The sequence below is a fragment of the Gavia stellata genome, chromosome 26 (genome assembly GCF_030936135.1).
Source record: "Gavia stellata isolate bGavSte3 chromosome 26, bGavSte3.hap2, whole genome shotgun sequence".
Classification (NCBI taxonomy): domain Eukaryota; kingdom Metazoa; phylum Chordata; class Aves; order Gaviiformes; family Gaviidae; genus Gavia; species Gavia stellata.
Genome location: NC_082619.1, coordinates 1,412,349 through 1,432,892, shown reverse-complemented (window position 1 = coordinate 1,432,892; position 20,544 = coordinate 1,412,349). Strand labels below are relative to the sequence as shown.

Sequence of the window (20,544 nt, the reverse complement as noted above, 5' to 3'; positions counted from 1 at the left end):
GGCGGTGTACGTGCTCACGTGCAGCTGGAGAGCCGTGGGGGGCTGCGGACGCTGCCCTGCAGCTCTGCCCTGGGTTGGGGTGAATCCCGAGGTGGGGGGCATGGCCAGGCTGGTTCAGCCTCCTCGGGGAGGGAGGGGGCTGGCTGGGCAGGGGACGGGCTCAGGGGTGCTGCTCGGCTGGGAAAACACTTGAGCCAGACCAGAAGCGTTGCTGGGGACTGAGACAGCTGGTGCTGCTAAAATAACACTGAAAACCTCATCTAAAAATGGAAGCGTGAAAGGGCCCCAGGGCAAACCTGCCACAGCAGTCATGCGGTTGGGGTGTGCGAGGTGGGGCTGCCGTGCCGCGCTGCTGCCTGCATGGGCTCAGCCGTCCCGCTCACCCGCTCCCTTTGGGCTCCAGCGCCTTCCCAGCGAGCCCGAGGCATCCTCCCAGGAGGGGTGCCTGGGTGCCGCCCTGCAGACGGGGCTCTGCGGGAGAGCAGGTGACTCGGGGAGGCTGGTGCCTCGCCTGCAGCTGGCCACGAAGCCATCGGCCTCCCCTTTCGGTAACCCCAGGCAGTGGCTTTGTGATGCTGCATGGCGCTGACCTCGGCTGCGGCAGTGCTGGCGCGAGGGCGTCCCTGCCCTGGCTGGTGTGCCGCATTGGGTGCCACCAGCCGCACGGCAGGCGCCAGGCTCGAGCACTTCGGTGGCACTGCTCTGTGTCACCTGTTTGCACGTCCTGTTTGGAGGCAGCACCGAAACAGTGGCAGCTGTGGGGTGGAGGCTTTCCTCCCAGTACCACGGACCTGCCGAGGCAGGATACAGGCTCCCATCGCGGGCCACCCAGGCGCGATCTGCAGTGGATGCGAGGCCCTTTAGGTGCCCTGTGTTAAGGGCTGGGTGCCACCTCTGCCCCCAGTCACAGGGGAGACCACAGGGAGGAACGGGGGCTCTTGCTCCGCGGCACACAGAGGCACCGCATCTTTGCTGACTGCGTTACAGCTGACCGCCCTGCGCGGGCAGCAGCGAAGGCAACGGTTTTTTGACAAACAGAAGCAGTTGAGATGGGGTAAGAGCAGGGGCCCTGCGTGACCTCCCCGTTCCATGTTGGTCTGATTAAATTGCGAACTCAGTGGGTCTTAAGTTACAGACCCAGCTTAGGTTTGTGCAAAGGCTCTCTGGGATCCCGGGTTTCTGCTCATAAAAGTCATTGTGTGCACCACGGAGCAGCAGCTCATAACGTCTTATTGCTGTCTGAGACGGCGTGCTGGAGGAACACATCTTTTGAGAAAGCATAAACCAAAAATTGGACTCTAATAAGAGCGGATCTTGCTGGAACTGCGTTCCCGGTAACGGTGCCAATTCAGCGCATGGAGAACCCACTCCTCTGCTGTGGATTTCACCTCCTCAGAGGTTACTGCTCTTCTGCTCTCTGAAATAGTCTCTCAAAGCAGAGAAACGATTTCAGCCCCTAATACGAATTTCATTTATTTCTTCTAAAGCTGCCATCCTGTGGTCCCTCCTCCCCGGCCCACAGGCAGGCATGCTGTGCTTTCCCAAGGGCTGAAGTTTTCTAACCAGATTAGAAGCGATTACTTTCTCGTGAAGCTGCCTGGCCACGGCTGTTGTGCTCTGCTGTTCCCAAAGACAAGGCCGTGCGGATGGAGCAGACGTCTCAGACACCGCTTCGCCTCCGCTCTTGGAGCATTCGAGCGACAAGGTCCTGCTGTCTGTAGTGCCCGGAGGAGCACGGCTGCAGTGGGTGCCAGCCGGAACGCTGGGGTTGGGGTTAATCCCGTTCATTTTGCTGTTGTCTTTCCAGCAGCTCCCAGCCGCAGTGCTGCTGTCCCTCCTGCGCATTCCCGTCCAGTCCCGTCGGCAGGGAAACAGCCCACGGCGGGCCCACGCCCGCGGCAGGCAGGCTGTCCCCCGCTCGCTCGGCTGCGTCCTGTACCGGAGCATCTGCCGAGCCAAGGGGCGCCGAGCGTGGCCCCACATCTGGCCGGGCTGTTTCCATATTCCTCTGTGCTTTGGAAATCATAGGCCAGCATCCCCAAGGAATACAAATCACAAAAATACAGTCTGGCGGGCACCATGTGAATTACCGCCCATTAGTGCTGTTTTTCCCAAGCTCTCCTTTTATAGCTCTTTGCTCAGTTGTGTCAAAAGTGATTTGTTTATATGGTTTCAGCGATGATGTTTCTCTCCAAAAATGTTTTTCCCATGGTTTCGGATTGGTTCCCTTCCGCAGCTGCTAACATCATCACTTGGCAGGGAGTCGCTGAACTTCAGCTTGTGCAATACCCGCGCTGGCCACGCTCGACTAGCGAAGACGCTCCTCAGCAGCCCCGGCACTGCCTGCTGCTTCGTTGTTCGCTCCCGGGGGGAATGCAGAGCACAAGGAATGACTTAGGCCTGATGCAAGGCGATGTTACTGGGTTCAACGCAGCCGTGTGGCCAGGCACAACTCTTGTCCCTACTCGGTTCGCCCATGCCCCTCACCATGCCGAGGGCTGCATTGCCACAAACGGGCAGTTTGCAAACGTCTGTAATTGGCATTACAGAGAAGGGAAAGGCCTTAAAATTGGTGGCAAAAGTTCTGGAGGGGAAATTTCTGGAGGGCAAGCGGCTCTTTTCCTTACTCCCTGCCAGGCCCCGCTGCCCCGGGAGCGTGGGGAGGAGCCGCCCGCTCCAATGTAAGAGGACACAGGCGGGGATGAACTCACGCCCTGGTTGAAGCTGCTGGCAATGCTCCTATTGACTCAAATAGCGTGAGGAGATCGGCCCAGCCCCTTCCTTAGCACAAATCGCCATCACCCGCCTGGCCTCCGTGCTGCTAGCCCGCTTCGCTCCAGCCAAAGGTTTGGCCTAATTTCACTGGAAAATAAACGGTTGCTCGCTATGGTTCCCTCCAGCAGCGTGGCTCTGCGGAGCAGACATTTGCCATTAGCGACTGCCGGAGCCGCTTTCCCTCCGTGGGAGTAGCGCAGCCGTCCCTTCGCTTCCTACCTTCACAGCGGGGCCTCTCTTTTACCCGAGTTCCTACAGAAAAAAGGCTATGGTGTCAATTTTTGAGATTCTACTCGCTTTGGGCAGCACCTTGCAGCTTTGTAAAGAAACAGCTAACGGAAGGAGAGCACATAGCACATCCCACCGCTGCCAGCCGCGCGTCCCGGGCACTGCCTGCGCGGGGGCTCTGTGGCTGTGCCACGGCAGAGACCCACCGTGCTCGCTGCAGTCCCCCAGGTACGATCCTGGCATCAGACTACGGTACTGTGTGCAGCGGATAGTAACAGCTGAGGACCAAGTAAGGTCAGAGAAGCCCGAAACTTGATTATAACTGCTTGATCCCTGCCTCCCTCACTGCAGGGTAACTGACAGCCTTATCACGTTATCCCTACGCATTAAAGAGACTTGACGTTGTCCAGCTCCTCCGTGTTGGTCTGTATCTCTTGACCCTTCTGAGTAATTGCCTTGAAATGCCAGTGCTGGTTTATTTTCTTTTTATATTTTACTGGAAACCGGGAAATGAATGTACAAGGGACCATGCGCCATTATTGTCTGTGAGGCTGATTTCTATCATCTAAGATGCATTTGAGTTATTAGGGGATGAACCAGCTCAGTGGTGACAGCATTGCTGAGGTGTTTTTTTGAGACGAAATGGCTCTCCAGGGCAGCAGCAGGAGCCAGGCAGACAGGGGTGTGCCCGCCTGGCCGGGAAGGGAGCGGTGCCACAGCCCTCGGCAGTCGCCTACTGCCCAGCAGTGCTCCCGGCACCCTGTTGCCCATCTGGCACTGTGCCCGGCCTGCGGGATGCTCCGGGTTTGCGTGGCTGCCAGGGAGCAGTTTTGGTGCTGTGCTTTGCATGGCTCTCAGGAGCTCAGGGCAGGCCCTGGCCCCCTGCCCTCCTGCTGCAGATGCCCGCAGCACGGGGCGGTGGCCCTGGCCAGAGCTCGCAGGCACCTTGGTGGCTCCGAGCACAGCCGGGACCAAAGCGTCCCTCCCCGCTGTGGCTGCCACCGGGCTGCTCCTTGGCCACGAGCATCTCGCCAGGCACAGGCGTTCCCTCCGGGACCTGTGCCGCACTGTACAAAACATGGATCTCCCTCCTGGACCTTGCTCCTCCCAGCGCGCCCAGCTGGGCAATGGGAATAAACTGGTCGGCTGCCACAAAGCTCGGCAACAGGGCGTTCGCTCGCAGCAGCAGTGGGCCCAGCCCTTCTCCTCCTGTTAGACAGCATTCTGCCCCGACCGGCTGAAGAACCTGCTGGTTTCTGAGCTGCTCTGGGTAAAACCTCCGGTTTTCTGCCGCTGCTCGATGCTGGCAGGACCGGGGCAGTCAAGGCAGGCAGCAGGGCCCGAGCGCGCCCGAAACCAGACCCGATGCTGCCTCGGCGGAGCCAGGCGGGGGGGGCCGCCTCCCTGCCGCCGCCTCCCCGGCTGCCCCGACCCGGCCGGCCCCGCCGCCCGCCCGAGCAAGGCGCCGGAGGCCCGGGGCCCCTCTCCCGGCTACGCCCGTCCGCTCTCGGGCGGCGGCGGGCGGGAGAAGCGCCTCTGCGCGGGTCTTCGCCGGCGGCCGCCGCTCCGGCCGCCTCCCGCGCGCTCCCCGCTTCCCCCGCCGGCTCCGCACCGGCCGCGCGGCGGGGGCAGACGGAGCGCTCCCCCCGCCGCCGCGCCCCGCGCCCCGCCTGCCTCGCCGGGGGACCGCGGCGCCCCCGGGGCGGCGCCGCCTGAGCGGGGCCGGGGCCCCCCCGCTGCCAGCCCGCCCCGGCCCCCGGGAGCGCTCCCCCGGGCAGCCTTCGGCCGCGCCGCCTGCGCCCGCCCCTCGGCCCGGGCGTCGCCCCCCCGCCGCGGGCGGGGCCGGGCTCGCCGCGCCCCCCGCGCTCCCAGCGCCGCCGCCGCCCCGCCCGCCCCGCTCCCCTTTGTGCGGCAGCCCCGCTCGGCGCACACGCCGCTCCGCTCCCGCCCGGCGCCGCCCGGAGCAGCGGGGCGCGACAGCACGCTCCGCTCCGCTCCGCTCCGCTCCCGCCCGGCCCGGCGAGCTCAGGTGGGTCCGGCCGACGCGGTGCCCCCGGCGGGGCGGGCTGGGGAGGGGGCTGCCCGCCCGCCCTCGGGTGTCCTGCCGCGGCGCGCCCGGCGCGGGGGTGCTCGGCTCGGGGCTGCGTGCCCCGGCGTCCCGCAGCCCGGTTCTGCCGGGGGGGCCGCCGCCGGGGCTCGGCGCGGCCCCCGCCCCGCGGTGCCCGGGCCGGACCGTGCCCCGGGGCATCGCCCTGCGCCGCCCGCATCCCCGGCCCTGGCGGCTGCCATGGCAACGCCGGGTACCACGGTTCCGCTCGTCCCGCCGTTGCCTGGTTACCAGCCCCCCGTGCTGGGAAGGATGCCCCGCGGACCCGCCGGCCCCAGCGCAGCCCACCGCGGGGGTCCCGGGCACGCCCTGCCTCCCCCGGGCCGGCTGGGCTCTCCGGTGCCCGGGAGCGGGGAGGTAGCCCTCCTCGCCGAGTGTCTGGCAGCATTCTTCCTTCTGTTGTTAAATATTTTAGTAACACCCCAGCCGTACGTAAACAGCCGAGTGCTTTATCCCGGGAAGGCGTACGGAGGAAAGGAAGAGCGCGTCTCTCGGGGTGCGTAATTAATGTTTCCTGGAGAAACAGCTACCCGAGTCCATGTGGTGGAACTCGGATCTTGCAGGAGTATTTCTGTGGGAGGGAAAGTGACAGGTGGTTTGTGTGGATGTGAGTGAGCTCTGCAGCAGGAAAGAGCAGTCTCTGGGGAAAAGCTGCCTGTGGATAAGGACTCGAAGCAGTCCCCAGCACCCGTTTCAGCAAGCCCGCCGAGCTCCGAGGTGCTCTTGGGTACCGTTGGGATTTTTAGTCCCCCTGGGTGGTTTCACTCCCAGTTTGAAATGAAGACAAGCCTGGGGAGTCCCTGCCCGCGCGCAGCAGGAGCGTCGTTCCAAGGCGGAGTGACTGGGAGTGCGCGAGGGAAAGCCGCCAGCATGAAGTGCCGGGCCACCTGTTAGAGCGTGCTCCCCGGCCTGCCGGAGAACACCCCGTGCCCTCGGGTGTGGGGCTGGCGGCACCTTCCTCTCCTCAGGCTCGCGTTTCACGCTCCCCTGGGCATTTTAGCTGCCTGCTTGAATCTTCTCCCTTCAGCCAACACATCGCGGAGAGTCACGCTTTCGCCAGGAGTTTAGGCTTTGGTGTTGAGGACAACTCCCCGGCACAGCGAACTGGCAGCTTTGTGCCTGGTCCTTCCCCTGCGTTTGCCTTTCGGGCTCTTTGTGTGTTTGCGAAGCGTACAGAAGCCGTCGAGCTCCACGGCTGTTGCGTGTCCGCACTGCCCGAGCACGGGGAAGGCACTGCTCTCAGCGGGCAGCGCAGAGGCCTCCTGCCAAGGGGCTGTGCCGCCTGGCCCTCCCTCCTCGCGGTGTGCAGCCGCAGCGGCGCTGGAAGGGACGGCAGCCGTGCCTGGTGGGGACTTGTGTTTGCTTCGTGCTTGGCGGCGGTCGTGGCTGATGGCAACAGCAGAGGAGAGAAAGGAGAAAATGTCTGCTCTTCGCTGCTCTGCTGAGCATGGCAGCGTTGTGGTACCCCAGGACACATGGGAGCTCGAAACAGCTTCTCTTACGCTGCTATTTCAGTGTTTTCTGCTGATCTGGATTTCTCTCGCCAGCAGGGCCTGCCGGGTAACCTCTGCTTTGACGGACCTGTTTGAGCCCTGTTGCGCTGATGCCCGGCCGCGCCCCGCTCCGCGCGCAGAGCCGGGGTTCAGCCAGCGTGCGGCGAGGGCTGGGGAGCGCTGGCTGTGGCGGAGGGCAGGACAGTTCAGGCAGGTGCACTGTTTAGGTTTATAGCACCCGATTATTGGTTGGGCAAACGAGGAGAGAACAGGAGCAGCAGATGCCTGGCAGGCGGTGGTGGTGGTGGTGTTTACTGCTTCCCCGGAGCCGAGGGCTGGGTTCTCTGCCTGCTCTCCCGCAGCCGGCGCTGCCGGGCGGCCATTAGCTCGGCAGTCCTTGTGCTGGAGGTTTGCCTCAAATGAAGGGCTAGCCTCGCTGTTTCGTGCCTGCCAGCGCTTGTCTGGGGAAACGTGTGTCATCGGGGTGGGCCGGGGACTGCGCCTGAGCCAGATGTGGCCAGGTGGCTTTGGCTAAGGCCCCTCGATGTGTTAGGGCCAGTTGCCAGAAGCTGGAAGAAGCCCTGCAGGAGGCAAGTTTAATGCCGAGTACAGGTGAGGGATGCAGCCCGGGGCGCGCTCAGAGCCTCGCTTAGCTGTGTTCAGCGATCCCCTGTGTTTGTGTGTTCTTGCAAGCATCGACCCAGTCAGGGCTGGTCCGTGCGGGTCTACGTGTGAGTCTCTTTCAGCAGAAGCGGGGCTGAAGTTTGGGTTCCTGGGGCTCCCGGAGAGGGTTTCCTTTTAATATCCTCTGCTTTGGGGAGACACCCCAAACTGGGCCTTCTATCCGGTCAGCCTTTCAATCGGCACCAGATTTGGGAAGTGCCGTTGGTATCAGAAGGGCTGGAAATCCCTCCTTCTCTCTCATTTAGGAGCACAAGGCACAGCAACAGGCACGTTAATAGCCAGATTGATGCTGACGTGAAATGGCAGAAGAGCACGTCTATGCGTAGCTGGAAATGTCCATTCACACACGCGCACTCTTGAATGCTCCAGGCGACCGAGCGCTGCTGTCACTGTCTTGGGGGCTTTGCACAGAAACTAGAGATTTTTAAGTAGGTCTGATCTTTGGGAGATGCCCTGAGGACTCCTGACGGAAGGAGGAGACTGCCCAGCGTTACGCTGTGACGGCTGAGACTTGGCAGGGCTGATCCTTGTAAAGCAATGAAAGGGAAAAGGGGACTTCAAGATTCAACGCCGCTACAAATTTACCTGCCTTGCTCTGGCATGATGTGCCGCGCTACGGAGAGCTGATCAGTGGGCAGAAGAAGGGCATCCCTGGGCAGACGGCCCTGCTGGGGTGCCGGGGCGAGGGCGGCTGTGTGGGTACCGCCTGCAAACCCTCACCACGGGGCGGGTCCAGCCCTGGCTGCCTCTGTGGCACAGGGTTAGTCCCTCAGCCGGGTCTCATCCCCATCCTACCAGAGAGGGTTCAGTGGAAGAACCAGTAAGCCCCCGAAGAGCCAACGCCACGGACTGCCTCGGTCTGCGTCGCTGCCGCCTCCACCCGGGAGCCTCTCCCAAATGCCTCATCTCTTCCTCCCCGCACCGGCTCTCGCAGCCATGGGGATGGGGGGTGAGTATGTGGTTTTCCCTCTTAAAACTGCAGACTGGGTCGAAGGGAGAGGGACGGAGAGCTGTGGGCACTGCTGCCCCGCTTCCTCTGCCGCTCTGCCTCTCTCCGTATTAAGGCAGATCTGTAGTTTTAACAGGGAACCCCCCCCCATTTTGATTCAAGTGGCACACGAAGCGCACCGCGCTGCCCGTTCCCCGGGGTTCGTACGGGCGCGGGGCCGCTCGGTTTGGTGACTGCAAACTTTGTGTCACTAACAGGGGGAAACTGGGGAGATTTCTGCCCAGCGGCACAGCGCAGGCGAGGAGTGGGCCGTGCCGGGCACGGGGCCCCGTCGCTCCTCGAGCAGCCGTTGTTTTTCCGCTGCCTTTGTGCAAAGGCGCAGCTGGATTCAGCGTGACCGGAGGGCAGGGAGCGGCGCCTTCATGCCTTGAGCACTGCGGTCTGAAGGCGCAAGCGGGGAAAATGGCAAAGCCTTTGCAACGTTTGCTCTTCTCACTTTATTTCAGCTTCATGAAAGAGAGGGTGGGCCAGCTTGAAACAACCCAAAAAACCTGTGGCACTTTGCAAAGCATATGCTTCCTTGGAGGAGAGCTGGGCTCATTTGCACTCCAGAATGCTGTGTTTGTTTTTCCAGCAAGGACACCGCCAATCCCGATGGTTAACTCCTGCAGAGAGAAGTTTTAGCATGCGGAAGTGTGTGAATTTGGGGAATTGAGTTAGAAAAACAAAGAACATATGTGTGCTGTGTGCTTGGCTTGGCAGAAAAGCGAACTCCGCTGCACTAAATGCGAGGAGCCAAAAGCTGAGCAGAGGACTGGAAACAACGTCTGTGGCTGAGCGGGGCCCCAGCGCCGGCCCGCTTCCTCGGGCAGCTGTGGGAGAGCGGGGAGCGAAGCCTTCGGCGGGTGCTGGAGCTGGGAGATGTTCGCTTTTATTGGTGCTGGCAACGCACCCGTGCAGCTCGTGTGTTTTCGAAGCCGCTCTGGGAACTCTGGCCTGCGTGTCAGACCCTCTTACTGTTGCAGGCAGGGCTGTCCTGCGCTGTAAAGCACCTTTCCAGGCGTCAATGGGAGCACCCCGAAATGGAAAAGGCGTGAGGGTGGGCAGCTCGCGAGCGACTCGGGCTGAGACTGAGGGCTGCAGGGCGCAGGGTGGGAAATGTTGCCGTCAGCGGGTGCCGGGGCTGCCTGGTGTGGGGGGCGAGTGCGCGTGGGGCGAGCGCACCTGGCCGGCACCCCTGCGCTCGCACCGGGGCTGCCGGGCAAGCTCGGCCCCGGGAGAGGGTTCCCCCATGCCTTGGCTGCGGGGCTCCGGGCAGGGACGGCTGTGAATAACGCAGAATTCCCGAGTGGGTGCTCCAGGGGATGTCGCTGAGCTGCCGCTACAGTAGTAGTCAAATAATGGCAAAACAAACAGTAAAAATCTGATGAATGATTTGTTCAAAAAGTAAAGGCATCATTAATATGCTGTAAGAGCCATTTAAGACCGTTCATCTAGCAGCAGCATGTGCTGTATTGCACCTCCTTGTGCACGTACAACGCCCTCATCTCGGGTAATGACACTGATTTTGTGCTGGCAGCCTCGGCAGTAAATAGGTAAAGGACGTAGGAAAATGTGCAACTAGAAGTTACTGTATTACCAGCTGTTGGGTTCTTTGTACATGTTTCTAAGACCTGGTAATTATCCGGAATTACGTGCCTCAGCAAACGAGGGGGCTTGTCTGGGCGCGGGGAGCCAGCGGCACGCTCCAGCGCGGCGTGGCAGCGCAGCCCCGCGCTACACAATGGCAGCGGCAGCTGCAGGCAAGGGAAATTAAACCCTCCAGTGTTCAGATAAAACGCGTTCACTTCAAAATGACAAGACATGGAAGGGGAGGGAAGGACGTGAATTATCATGGGATGCAGCTTGTTACGATGAATAAATCGGGTTCTGGAAACGCGCTCCCTGCCTTGGCGGGGCTGAGCGCGGTGCTGGAGGCCGCTGGCTCCCGACGGCAGCACTGGGGACCAGCCGTGGAGCGGAACGCCGCCGGGGCCAGCTTTGGCAAGCTGGCGGGTGCCGCTCAGCCCGCTCCATGCGTGCCGTTCCTGGGCGCCTTCGCAGCACAAACTGGGACGAGGGGCCGCGGCAGGATGTGGGGGGCCCTGGTGCCCTGAGGAGCTCGCCTGGGGCAGCTGAGCTGCCTCCCCCCCGTCGCTGGCAGCCAGGGCGGGCTGGGAGGGACGCTGCATCCGAATCAGGCCAGGCTCTGGAGGGGCTGAATAGCACCACGCTGGGGATCTGCATCCGTCAGCTAGCCAAATTCCTGCTCTGTCGAGGGCCCCTTTCTTATCAGCACTAATCCAGCGCAGCAGCTGCAGCAGCTCTGTAGCACTCAGTGCTATCAGTGCTGTGCAGGGCGCCCGATAACCCCCCTTCCTCTCCTGCGCCAGCAGCAAGCCCTCTTCGCGTTCCCGCACCATGTATGGCCACCGAGCCCTGTCCCTGGGCGCCGAGTGACTGCCGGCCAGCAGCGAAACACGGAGAGCAGAGCCCTGCGTGCGGGCGGGTGAGCTGTGGGCGGCCGGGGAGGCAGCACCCAACCTGCCGCTGCGCTCCGAGCCCCCGGCTCGCTCCCTCGAAGGAGGCATGTCTGCCGAGCCCTCTCCTCCTGGCAAGAGGCATTCCCCGCACGCAGCCACCCACCGGGAAGGGGCGGCTGGGTCCGCAGTGCCCTGTGCCAGCTGGCAGGACGGAGGGCAGCCGCTCCCCTGGCCCCTGCCTGGCCCCCGGGGAGGAGGAGAAAGGATGCTCAGGGCCGGTTAATAGGTGCCACGTGTGCTGGCAGGGCCCTGCCTTTGCAGAGCAGCGTTCCTGGTGTTGGCCGGTCCCAGCGGCGAGGGTGCCCATCCCAAATGGGTGCAGCAGCAGCTCGGGGCATGGAGATGTGCAGCCTGGCCACAGGATTGTCACACCCGGGCTGGCATCCCTTGAGAAGGGTCTGTGCTCCGGCCGGGTGCCCACGCAAGGGCGATGTGGCAGTGCTTGTGAAGGGGCAGGGACGGGCTCGGCTGCGAGGGGGGACCGAGGGGTATATATGGTCCCTCCTTGCTGCCGCAGGTGAGCGTGGGGAGCCGGGAGGGGCAAGTGGGGCCGCGAGCTCGTGTCCCACCAGGGCTGCTGGCCTCATTGTAGGAATGTGCTGTAATTGCTATGCTAATTGGGACAAATTAAAGTATGCTCTGGGTGAAGGGCACAGTCTTGACCTTGATGGAGAGATCACAGCCCTTCTGCTGGCCCCATTCCCTGCAGTGCAACTGTGAGACTGCACTGAGATCCACGCCAGGAGCGGAGCCAGCGGCGCAGAGGTGGTTGAAAATATACCACAGAACCCCACAAAAAGTCCATCTGTCTGTCTGCTCAAACCCTTCCCCTCCTTCGCGGCTGCCAGCCACCGCGTCTCTGTCGGACTGGGTGCAGCTATGGCACCAGGAACCGGGGCCGGGTCCCCGGGTGTTTCCTGGGGTGGGCTGCAAGGGCTGTGCCGCCCTGCCTGCCCGCACAGTCGGGCGCAGGTTGCCTGCAGTCCCCCCTGCGCACCCCAGCCCTGTCGCGGTGCCCTCCATCAGCCGCCTGGGTGCTGAGCCCGCTTCTCCCCCCTCTCTCGCAGCAGCCATGGAGGCGGCGCTGATATTCCTGTGCTCCCTGCTGATGCCGGCGGCCGTGGCAGACGGTAGGTGCGGAGTGCTTCGCGCACGCAGGAGGTGGCAGGGGCGCAGGGAGAGGCTGCGGGGTCCCGGAGGACAGCCGCCCCTCCGATCCAAGGGGGCTGGAGCGGGGCGTGGGGCGGCAGCCCCGGGGTGCCTGCACTGGCAGGGGGGCAGTGGGGGGCTGCAGGGGCTCGGCCGGGGGACTTGCTCACCCTCACCTCACACCCCTTGTCTGCTTGTTTCCAGTGGCCACCCAGGAGAAGGAGGAGGACCCCTTTAACTATGGTGAGCATCGCCGTGCGCCAGGACGGGTGTGCTGGCAGGGGCATCCTGCATGCGCGCTGGGGGGCGAAAGAGGCTGCCCCCTTCCCTGAGCCCAGCGGGAATGAGCCCCTGTGTCTCCTCCCCCCAGATTACCAGAGCCTGAGGATCGGGGGGCTGGTGTTTGCCGTGGTCCTGTTCACCGTCGGCATTCTCCTGATACTCAGTAAGTTGGGGGCCAGGCGGGCGCTGGGCATGGGGGCCGTTCTCGTGGGGAGCGGCTGTCGGGAAAGGCCGTGACCCGTTCCCACGTGGGCCACGCTCATGGTGTTCCTCTCCCCTCGCAGGCAGGAGGTGCAGGTGCAGTTTCAACCAGAAGCCCAGGTGAGTGAGGGCAGCATCTCCCTTGGAGAGCCTCTCTGCCCCGGGCTCAGCTCTCCCCGGGCTCCCCCCCGCAGCTGGCAGAGGGGCTGCGCTCCCTGAGCACCCCTTTCGGGTGCCTGGTGCCCAAAGCCGAGGGACGCTCTGCTGCAGAGCTCCTGGGTGGCAAAGCAGCTGTGCACGCTGCCCGGGCACCTCCCTCAGCGTGCCCCTGCGCTGCCGCGCATCCCGGCACGGGGCGCGGGTCACAGCCGCTCTCACTGTGCACCTCTTCTTGCAGAGCTCCAGGGGACGAGGAGGCTCAGGCCGAGAACCTGATCACCTCAAACGGTAAGGTCGCCCGTCCCGCGCTGCGCGCGCTCTGCCGCCGCTTCTGCGTCGCGCTCGCCTGCCTGCGGAGCACGCAGCTGTGGGCAGGCGCCGCAAACGGCTCTGCTCTTCCCTTTGCAGCAACGGGAGCACAGAAAGCAGAGAACTGAGCAAGAGCCATGCGGTGAGTCCCAGGGCTGCCGCGGACAGGCCCGGGCCAGTGTGGGTGGTGGCACCAGGGCTGTCCCAGCCTCGGTGCTGGGAAGGAAGCGGGGGGCAGCCGGGGCTGTGTAGCGTGGCGAGTGCGGGCTCTGAGTAGACCAGTCTGCTGGGACTGGGCAGCTCTGCGTCCCCAGCACGGTATGGAGCGAGCGCTGGTAGGTGCTGCGGGGGGGAAACATGCAGTGCTGGCGAGGTCCCGGGGCTCGGCAAGCCCCCGGCAGGAAAAGGAAGCATCTGTCTGGACTTTCCCTTGCATTACGTTTCCTTCTGCTCCTCCACCCCGAAGTGGTTTTATTTTTAGGGCCTCTAGAGACCTGGGTGTGAGTCCCCCGGGGCATCTCGTGCCTCGCCTGCGGTCCGAGTTCCCCCGAGCTCCAGGGCTGTGGCCCGCTTTCGGAGGGGGGATGTCTGGAGCCCGTGCTGGCGGGAGCGCGGTTTGTGCTGCCGGTGGACGAGCCCTGTGCGGGGAAAGGCGGTGGCACTGCTCCCAGCCTGACTCGCTGCTCTCCCTCCCGCCAGACCCAGAGACCCGAGGACAGATGCTCGGACCGCAGATGCCAGTGGCCTGCGAGGAAACTGAAATCGCAGCAGCAGGTCCCTCTAAGGAGATGCGAAGCTGCCGTCTCTGTGTTACCCTCTGTACTTCAGCACCGGTTCTCTGTTTACTAACCCGACTAAACTCCGCTCACCGTCCTCTCTGCCTCCAGTGGTGTGTAATGTTGATGTGAGATGATCGTGGCCTCTAGGGCTAGTCGTTGCTGGTGTTGTAATAGTGACTTTCTCTTCACCTTTCTCGTGCTGTGCGTGTGATTCCAGCTGTGTGCGACTGGCAGGTGCCGCCCAGGAGCAGGAGCCGCAGGGCAGGGCGGTGCGGGCTGCGGTGCACGGAGCCCTGCATCCCCCCTCCCTGCCCGGCGCCCGAGGCTCGTGCTTCACCCCGGCAGGCTTTGGGCAGGGCTCAGGGGCCAGCCCCGTGGCGTTTTGGGGGCCTGCCCAGCCTGACTCTGGACCGCCCGTTGCCATTTCAGCAATAATCCTCCTGCGCGCCCCTGGCCCGAAGGCAGCTGCGGTGGGGGGCAGTCGGGCAGGGACATCCCGCAGCTTGACTGCCCTGGGTGGTGGCACCGGGGTGCTGGATTTAAGGCTGCAGGGAGCTGCCCTTTCTCGCCTGCTCGGCGCTCCCTGTTTGTGTCCCTGGCTAAAACCCAGCCGTCGGTGTGGGATGCTGTTTTAAATGTGAGGAAATGCTGTGGTGGCAGAGAAGCCCGTGAAATCCCCCAGCACGGTGACACTGTGAAAGAGGGCGGCTGCACAGCGGTGACCCTGCTAACCAGCACAAGCAGCTCCTCGCCAACGCTCTGCCTGCCCGCGAGGCGGAGGTGGGCAGGTTAAACAGTCTCCGAGGGCTAAAGAGAAACACGGGCTGAAATAAAGATCCCGTCCTTGCTTGTCTCCAGCAGGGAAGGGGCAGCGGCGTTTCCTCCTGGTGCTCCCTGCCCTTCCTGATGCCTTGTCGCTCGCTGTGCCATGCTCCGGGACATGGCCACCCGCGTCAGTGCTGCGTGTCGTCCCGTGGCAGTTACATGTCGTCAGCCCCCCAATGCCGACTGCCCCTTCTCCCCGTGCAGCAGCAGCGAGCGATGCCCAAGGGCTTTGCACGCCTGAGCCCGCAGAGTGGCGACACGCTGGCTCCGGAGGGGCTGAGCTCAGAGTCCATCGTCACCTCATGTCCACTCATGGGTCGGAGGCAAACCTGTGAGTCTGGCCCCCTCCTCAAGCCTGTGGGCATGCAAAACCGCAGCCTCAGCTGGGGCTGGGGACTGTTGGCTTGGTGGTGGGCGCTTGCCAAGGCAGGGCCAGCCTGCACGGCAGTGAGGGATCCCCAGGGCTGCATGGAAACACATCAGAGTGCCATCCAAAGGCTGGGAAGAGGTTCTTGTCCTCCAGGATGGTTTTGAGAGGGGTTTCTGCCATGCCCACCCCACCGCAGTGGTCCTGCCTCCAGCGCGGGCTGTGTCCCCGTGTGCTTTGCATCCCTCGGAGGCGCTGGGAAGCACCGTCCGTCCTGTCTGTGCGAGGCAGCGAGACCGTGTCCCCTGTGCCCTGTCCCTTCCCTTCCTCGTGGCCGTTGCAGAGAGCTCTGCTCCCCTCCTGCCTCCGTGTTGCTCCGCAGCCTTGGGCAGAGCAGACCCCGCGCAGCCCAGCCCCTGAGCGTCAGCTGTGTGCGTGTCCCGCGTCCGAGTGCCTGTGATGTCCGTAATGTGCCGTCGGTGTTAACACGAAACAAAGAAATCCCTGTGGTGTGTAGAAATGGCAAAATCCTGACCGTTGTAAAATAAACTGAGCTATTGTGTTTCGTTTTAAATAGGCGAGTGTGCTGCTGTGGTAAAGGACTGCTGTGTTCTGTGCTGTGACCTCGAAGGGGGGAAAGGAATAAAATACCGTTTCTATCGGTGCCTGGCTGCGTCATCTCAAGGGCCGTGGTGTTTCCAGGGCTCGGGGAAAAGGCTGCGGGGAGCGGGACAGGGGCCAAGGGCTCCAGCTCTGCCGAGGAGGCTGGCTGGGCGAGCCGGCGGGCAGCTTCCCACGCTGTCCCTCTGCGCCGGGCAGCGCCGGCAGCCAGGCCGGGGTGGAGGGAGCAGTGGCGGCGAGCCCCCCGGCAGCACAGACGGGCTTTGTGCTGGCAGCAGCCGGCTGTCCGAGCCCCCTCCCTGCTGCGCGCTTTTCTGCAGCCAGCAGCAGCTTCAACAATAGCCAGAGACCGTGTGAAGGGAGCGCGTGAGCGGCGAGCCCAGCTGCGCAGCCCCGAGGGACGCAGGCATAGAGCCCCCTTGTCCCTCGGCCTTTCGGGAGCTTCTGTGTCGCAGCCCTGGCGCACCGATCGAGGGGGATGCTGAGCACCGCCTCGGCTCCGTGGCAGCAGGACAGCCCCACGCAGCGCCTTCCCAGGGCTTGGCTTTGCCCCGTGGCACCGGAGCTGAGCTGCCGTGGGCTCCAGGCGCCTGCGCTCCTCGGCCGGGGCTGAGCCCCAGGCGTGGCAAGGGGAGCGCTCCCTTGGGGCCGGCTCCCCCCAGCTACCGCAGCGCTGCTCGGCTTGGGCGCGTGACTCCCGCTCACCGATTGCGAGGTTAGAGCAAACTGGATTGAACAGCCCGCCTGGCAGCTGGCCTCGCCGCCCGGGGCTGGCACAGCTCCGAGGGGTGCAGCATCCTGGGACCCGCTGCCAGCCCGGGGTGCACCACGGCCATCGCCGTGCCAGGGTGCCGCAGAACCCCCCGGGACAGCTCGAGGTTGGGCTGGGAGGAGCTGACCCGGCCGTTGCGGGGACCTGTGGTGCCAGGCTGCAGGGCCGGGGCGTGCTGCCTGCTTCTCTCTAGCAAAAGGCGGTTACAGTCCGTACCCGAGCCCATCCCTTGCCCCCCACCTCGGGCTCGCCTCCGCAGTGGGAGGTGAAGCCCGGTTGGCCTGACGTTTGGAAAGCGAGGGAGGGCGTGCCGCCCCCCTCCCGGCTGGACCAGGGATGCCCGCGGCTCCGGGGTGCCCAGCCCTCCCCGCCAGCTGGCACGGTGGGTGCGCGCCCTGCCCTCCCCTCCCGGGCCTCCTTCCCAAAGGCGGGCGGGAGCCCTGTGCCTCCCCTCGTGACTGCGATAAACATTACACCAAGGCCGTTAATGTTTAATGAGGTTTGTCTCCCAATTAATAGGCTTTCCCGTGGGCGCCCGCTCCCAGAGCGAGACGCCCGCCGGACGACGCACTGACACGATGGGTGACGGTAAGGGCGCTCCGGGGAGCGGGGCGGGTGGCAGGCACCCGCAGCCAGCACCCTGGCCCACCCGAAAGGGGCTTCCCTGGGGGTCAGACGCCGTCACCGGGGCATCTCCGTGGGAGGCACAGGGCTGGACCCTCCTGCCACGCAGGCGCCTGCATGGGGGACGCTCTCGCGGAGGATTCGGGGAGTCAGGGGGATGAATCCCAGAGCTCTGCAGCCTGCTGGCGCATCGGTGCCGGCTGGCATTCAGCTCCTCAGGGGGATTTCGCCTTCCGAACAGCTCCCGACAGAGGGACGTGCACTCAGGTAAGGTGACTCAAGGGGTGACACGCAGCCGTCAGACGGATGAGCCTGCCGGCGTGGAAGGAGGCTGCCGGGATGCGCCCCGCTGCGAGGTGTCCGCTCGAGGGGTTGTTCGGTGCTCCGTGCTGCCAGAGCAGAGCCATCGCTGCCCCGCTGAGCCTTGTGGGCAGCGGCGCTTCCCGAGGGCACCGTGAAGGCTGCTCTGCCAACGGCGCAGCCTTCGCAAATAGCAACCGGCTGCTGCAAGCAGCCGAGTCGGGTCCCTGTCTACAGCCTCACCTGGAGCTCGAGAGGCTCCCACGCTTCCTGCCAATGCATCCTGCAAATGCACCGTGATCTTTAAACTTCCTGGGGTAAGAAACAGGAATTCGGGAATTCTTCACTGGCTCGTCCTCATCCTAAGGAAATCGGAGCGCTCTTGCTTGCAGTCCTCATTCCTGGTCTTTCCCACCTCGCCTCCCCGCCCAGGCGCCCTCCGCAAGCCCGGGCCCTGGCTCTCACCTGGGTTTCTCCTCTTTTCCAGAGCAAGCGCCCGAGCAGGGCCTGGACAGGTTCAGCTACGGTGAGTGCGTGCCCTGTGCAGCCCGGGGGCTGCGGGATGGGCAGCCCGCTCCCACACCTGCCCGTGGGCTCTGCGCTGCGGGCTCAGCCCCACGCCTGGGCCGGGCTGACGCCTGCTCGGCTCTGCTCCTCCCCAGACTATGAGACCATCCGCAATGGGGGGCTGATCTTCGCCGTCGTGGCTTTTGTGGTCGGGCTCCTCATCATCCTCAGTAAGTGCTTCGGGACTTACTCGGCCGGGCGCTGGGGTGGGGGGGCCACCGACGCTGCCCGCCAGGCGAGGGGTGGGCATCGCCCGCAGCCGGGGCCGCCTGGGAAGTTTCCATCTAGGCAAGCTCCCAACAGAAAGCGAGTTGGGAAGGAGACCACATAAATATTTAGCGTTTCCCTGCCAGCGTCAAGGCTTCAGAGGGAAGGTCACTAATTAAAAATAGCAGAGAAAACTCTGACATTTCCAGAGTGAGAAACCAGCTTTCCCGGAGCCCCCAGACCTCGGCAGCTCCCAGAGGGACCCGGTGCTGAGCGTGCAGGGCACCCTGCGACCCTGCCTGCACGTACAGGCACTGCCCGCCTCACTCCATGGGGCCGGGGGCGGCCGCAGCATCGCAGCTGCACGCAGGGATGTTGCACAGTGCCTTTGGAGAGAAAGATAAGAAAACCGCCTGCCTTTGCGATCGCGGGGGCAGCTTAGGCAGAAGGACAGCCATCCGAGCGGGCTCTCGTGGCTGGCACTTCGCTGGGCAGTGCCGGGGCTGCAGCTCTGGGGTCCGGGGCGGCGTGGGGGGGCTGGCCAGGCAGCGCAGCTGAGCCGGGTGCCGGGGGGCAGCACGTGGGGTCGGTGTCTCCCCGCACCAGTGGGAGCCGTGCAGGAGGCCAGCCCCAGCGCAGAGGCAGGGCGGCTCGAGGCTTCCCCCGGGAGCCAAACCCGGTGGTCCCTGCTGAGCGGAGAAGCCGGCAAGCAGGACTGCTTCATCGGAGCAGCGAGGGGCGGGTGAGAAGGGGCAGGGGGGGAAGGCTCCGGCCACAAGAGGCCTCAGCTGCTCCTCTTGCCCCCAGGCCAGCGGTTCCACTGCGGAGGGAAGAAGAGGAGGTGGGTATTGCACGGTTTTAAGGCACCCTCATCTCTCGTCCCCATCCTAGCCCTGCCATCTGAAAGGGCTGGATTCCTGGCTCGTACTCCCTCCTGTCTCAGCCGTGTTGCCCAGCATAACACGTCTCCCCTTGCTTTTCGCTCCACAGACAAGGAAACGAGGAAGACCTGTAGCCCCAGGTAGGTTGCAGGAGGATGCACCCAGATGGCAGCCAGGCTCCCTGGGTCTGCCTGTGCCGGGCAGCGATGCTTCGGGGCACCCGTGCTTCGGGGAGGTACCTACATGGGGGTTTGTCTGGGGAGGAGAGGAGCTAGGGCCCGTGGGCCTCCGTGGCCCTGTAACCCTCCCCGTGTCCGTTTTCAGAGCTGCCATGCTGCCGTGGAAGCAGAGCTTCATCCAAAGCAGAGAAGTCCTTGCCAAGGGCCACCCCTTGCCCCGCTCCAGCGGATCCATTACCCTGCTCACCCCAGGCGAGGCCAGAACGCAAATTGCCCTCGTGCTTTCCCCTCTGCTAGATCCAGCAAGAGTTTCTTGGCTAATAAAGTTCAAGCTGAGAGCGGTTAAACTTTGTGCCCGAGGCATTTGAATCGCCCTCTCTCCTGGCCCGGCACCGATGACTTTTCTGCCCTGCAGACATCTTCCAACACAGACCCGGGAAAGGTTTCCGCTGGCTCCTGCGCACACCCATGGCACGGAGCAGCCAGCCGTCTCCACTCCGGTTTGCGTGGGGGCCTGCGGAGGGAGGGACGCTCCTGCTCCTGGCCTCCCCGGCTGCTTTGGAGCAACCCCCCTCTCGCCCAGCGTGAACGCTGGCTGCGAGTGCCCCGCTCCTGCGGCCGGTGCCGCTCCCCGGGGTAGGCAGCGAGGGGCTTGCAGCACTGCGCCGTGCAGGCCAGATGCACCCGTGGGCACGTGCTGTGTGTGCGGGGCTGCCGATGTGCTTGCTTTCTTGGAATGCTTGATCCAGGCATCCTCTTGGGCAAGAGCCGGGCTGGGATGGTGCATCCGGCTCTTCGGTTTCACAGCCTCTCTCGTCTTTGGATGGATATGGAAACACCTCTATAAAATACAAAAAGCAACAAAACTCTCCCGCAGGCGGGCAGCAAGGGAGGAGGGAGGTTCGCTGCGGAGCGCCTGCGCGCGGGGGAGCTGGACCGACACGGACGCCCAGCGACCAGCCGGGCAACCGCGCTGGCAGCTCTGCTGGCCCCCGGAGCTCCTGAGGGCTGGGGCTGCCTGCCCCCCCCACTGTCCCCCGGCACCCTCCACCCCTTCCCCTGCAGGCTTTGGGGCCGAAGGCGTGCCTTGGCTCACCCTAAGCAAGCGGAGAAGCGCAGCGACAGACACAGCCGTGAGGGTGCTTCGCCCGGGAAAGCTTCGGGGGCGCAGTGCCAGACCGCGGCTCCTTGCTGGCGGCGGGGCTGGAGCTTTCGCTCCCCCGCGCTGCCCCGGTCGAAAAGGGCTCAGGCAGGCGCTGCTCCGTGGTGGGGAAGCCCGACTGTCCCGGCGCTGCTGGCGGAGGAGAAACCGGCTCACCTGGTCCCTTTGGGCTCCAGTGGAGGTCAGACATTGGCAGTTAACACAGGATTAGCTGGGGGAAGGTTATTAGACAAAATCCGTGCAATTTGTCTAATCTGAGGTGCTTATTTAAGACAGTAAGGAGCTTATTTTGAAATATAATTTTCACTTGACACTGACACACTAGTAAAGACTTGTTGCAGC

General features: G+C 63.9%; 2 protein-coding genes across 9 annotated transcripts; both read left to right on the top strand.

Annotated features, from left to right (window-relative positions):
• The first annotated feature begins 4,983 nt into the window (after nucleotides 1–4,983).
• Nucleotides 4,984–15,555, top strand: FXYD6 (FXYD domain containing ion transport regulator 6). Of its 8 annotated transcripts, none has more exons than XM_059829650.1 (8): nucleotides 4,984–5,032; nucleotides 11,889–11,948; nucleotides 12,172–12,210; nucleotides 12,338–12,412; nucleotides 12,534–12,570; nucleotides 12,848–12,897; nucleotides 13,018–13,060; nucleotides 13,618–15,555. In XM_059829650.1, exons 2-7 carry the CDS (start codon nucleotides 11,891–11,893, stop codon nucleotides 13,044–13,046), a joined length of 288 nt encoding a protein of 95 aa, XP_059685633.1. In that variant the 5' UTR covers nucleotides 4,984–5,032; nucleotides 11,889–11,890; the 3' UTR covers nucleotides 13,047–13,060; nucleotides 13,618–15,555. The 8 variants fall into 8 exon arrangements, with proteins under 8 accessions (XP_059685633.1, XP_059685632.1, XP_059685631.1 ...); XM_059829649.1 differs by having other exon boundaries at nucleotides 11,886–11,948; XM_059829648.1 differs by lacking the exon at nucleotides 4,984–5,032 and adding an exon at nucleotides 8,215–8,236 and having other exon boundaries at nucleotides 11,886–11,948.
• A 1,178-nt stretch (nucleotides 15,556–16,733) lies between these two features.
• FXYD2 (FXYD domain containing ion transport regulator 2) lies at nucleotides 16,734–19,381 on the top strand. Its single transcript, XM_059829657.1, has 6 exons — nucleotides 16,734–16,870; nucleotides 17,694–17,732; nucleotides 17,869–17,943; nucleotides 18,788–18,821; nucleotides 18,971–19,001; nucleotides 19,186–19,381. Exons 1-5 carry the CDS (start codon nucleotides 16,777–16,779, stop codon nucleotides 18,993–18,995), a joined length of 267 nt encoding a protein of 88 aa, XP_059685640.1. The 5' UTR covers nucleotides 16,734–16,776; the 3' UTR covers nucleotides 18,996–19,001; nucleotides 19,186–19,381.
• The last annotated feature ends 1,163 nt before the right edge of the window (nucleotides 19,382–20,544 follow it).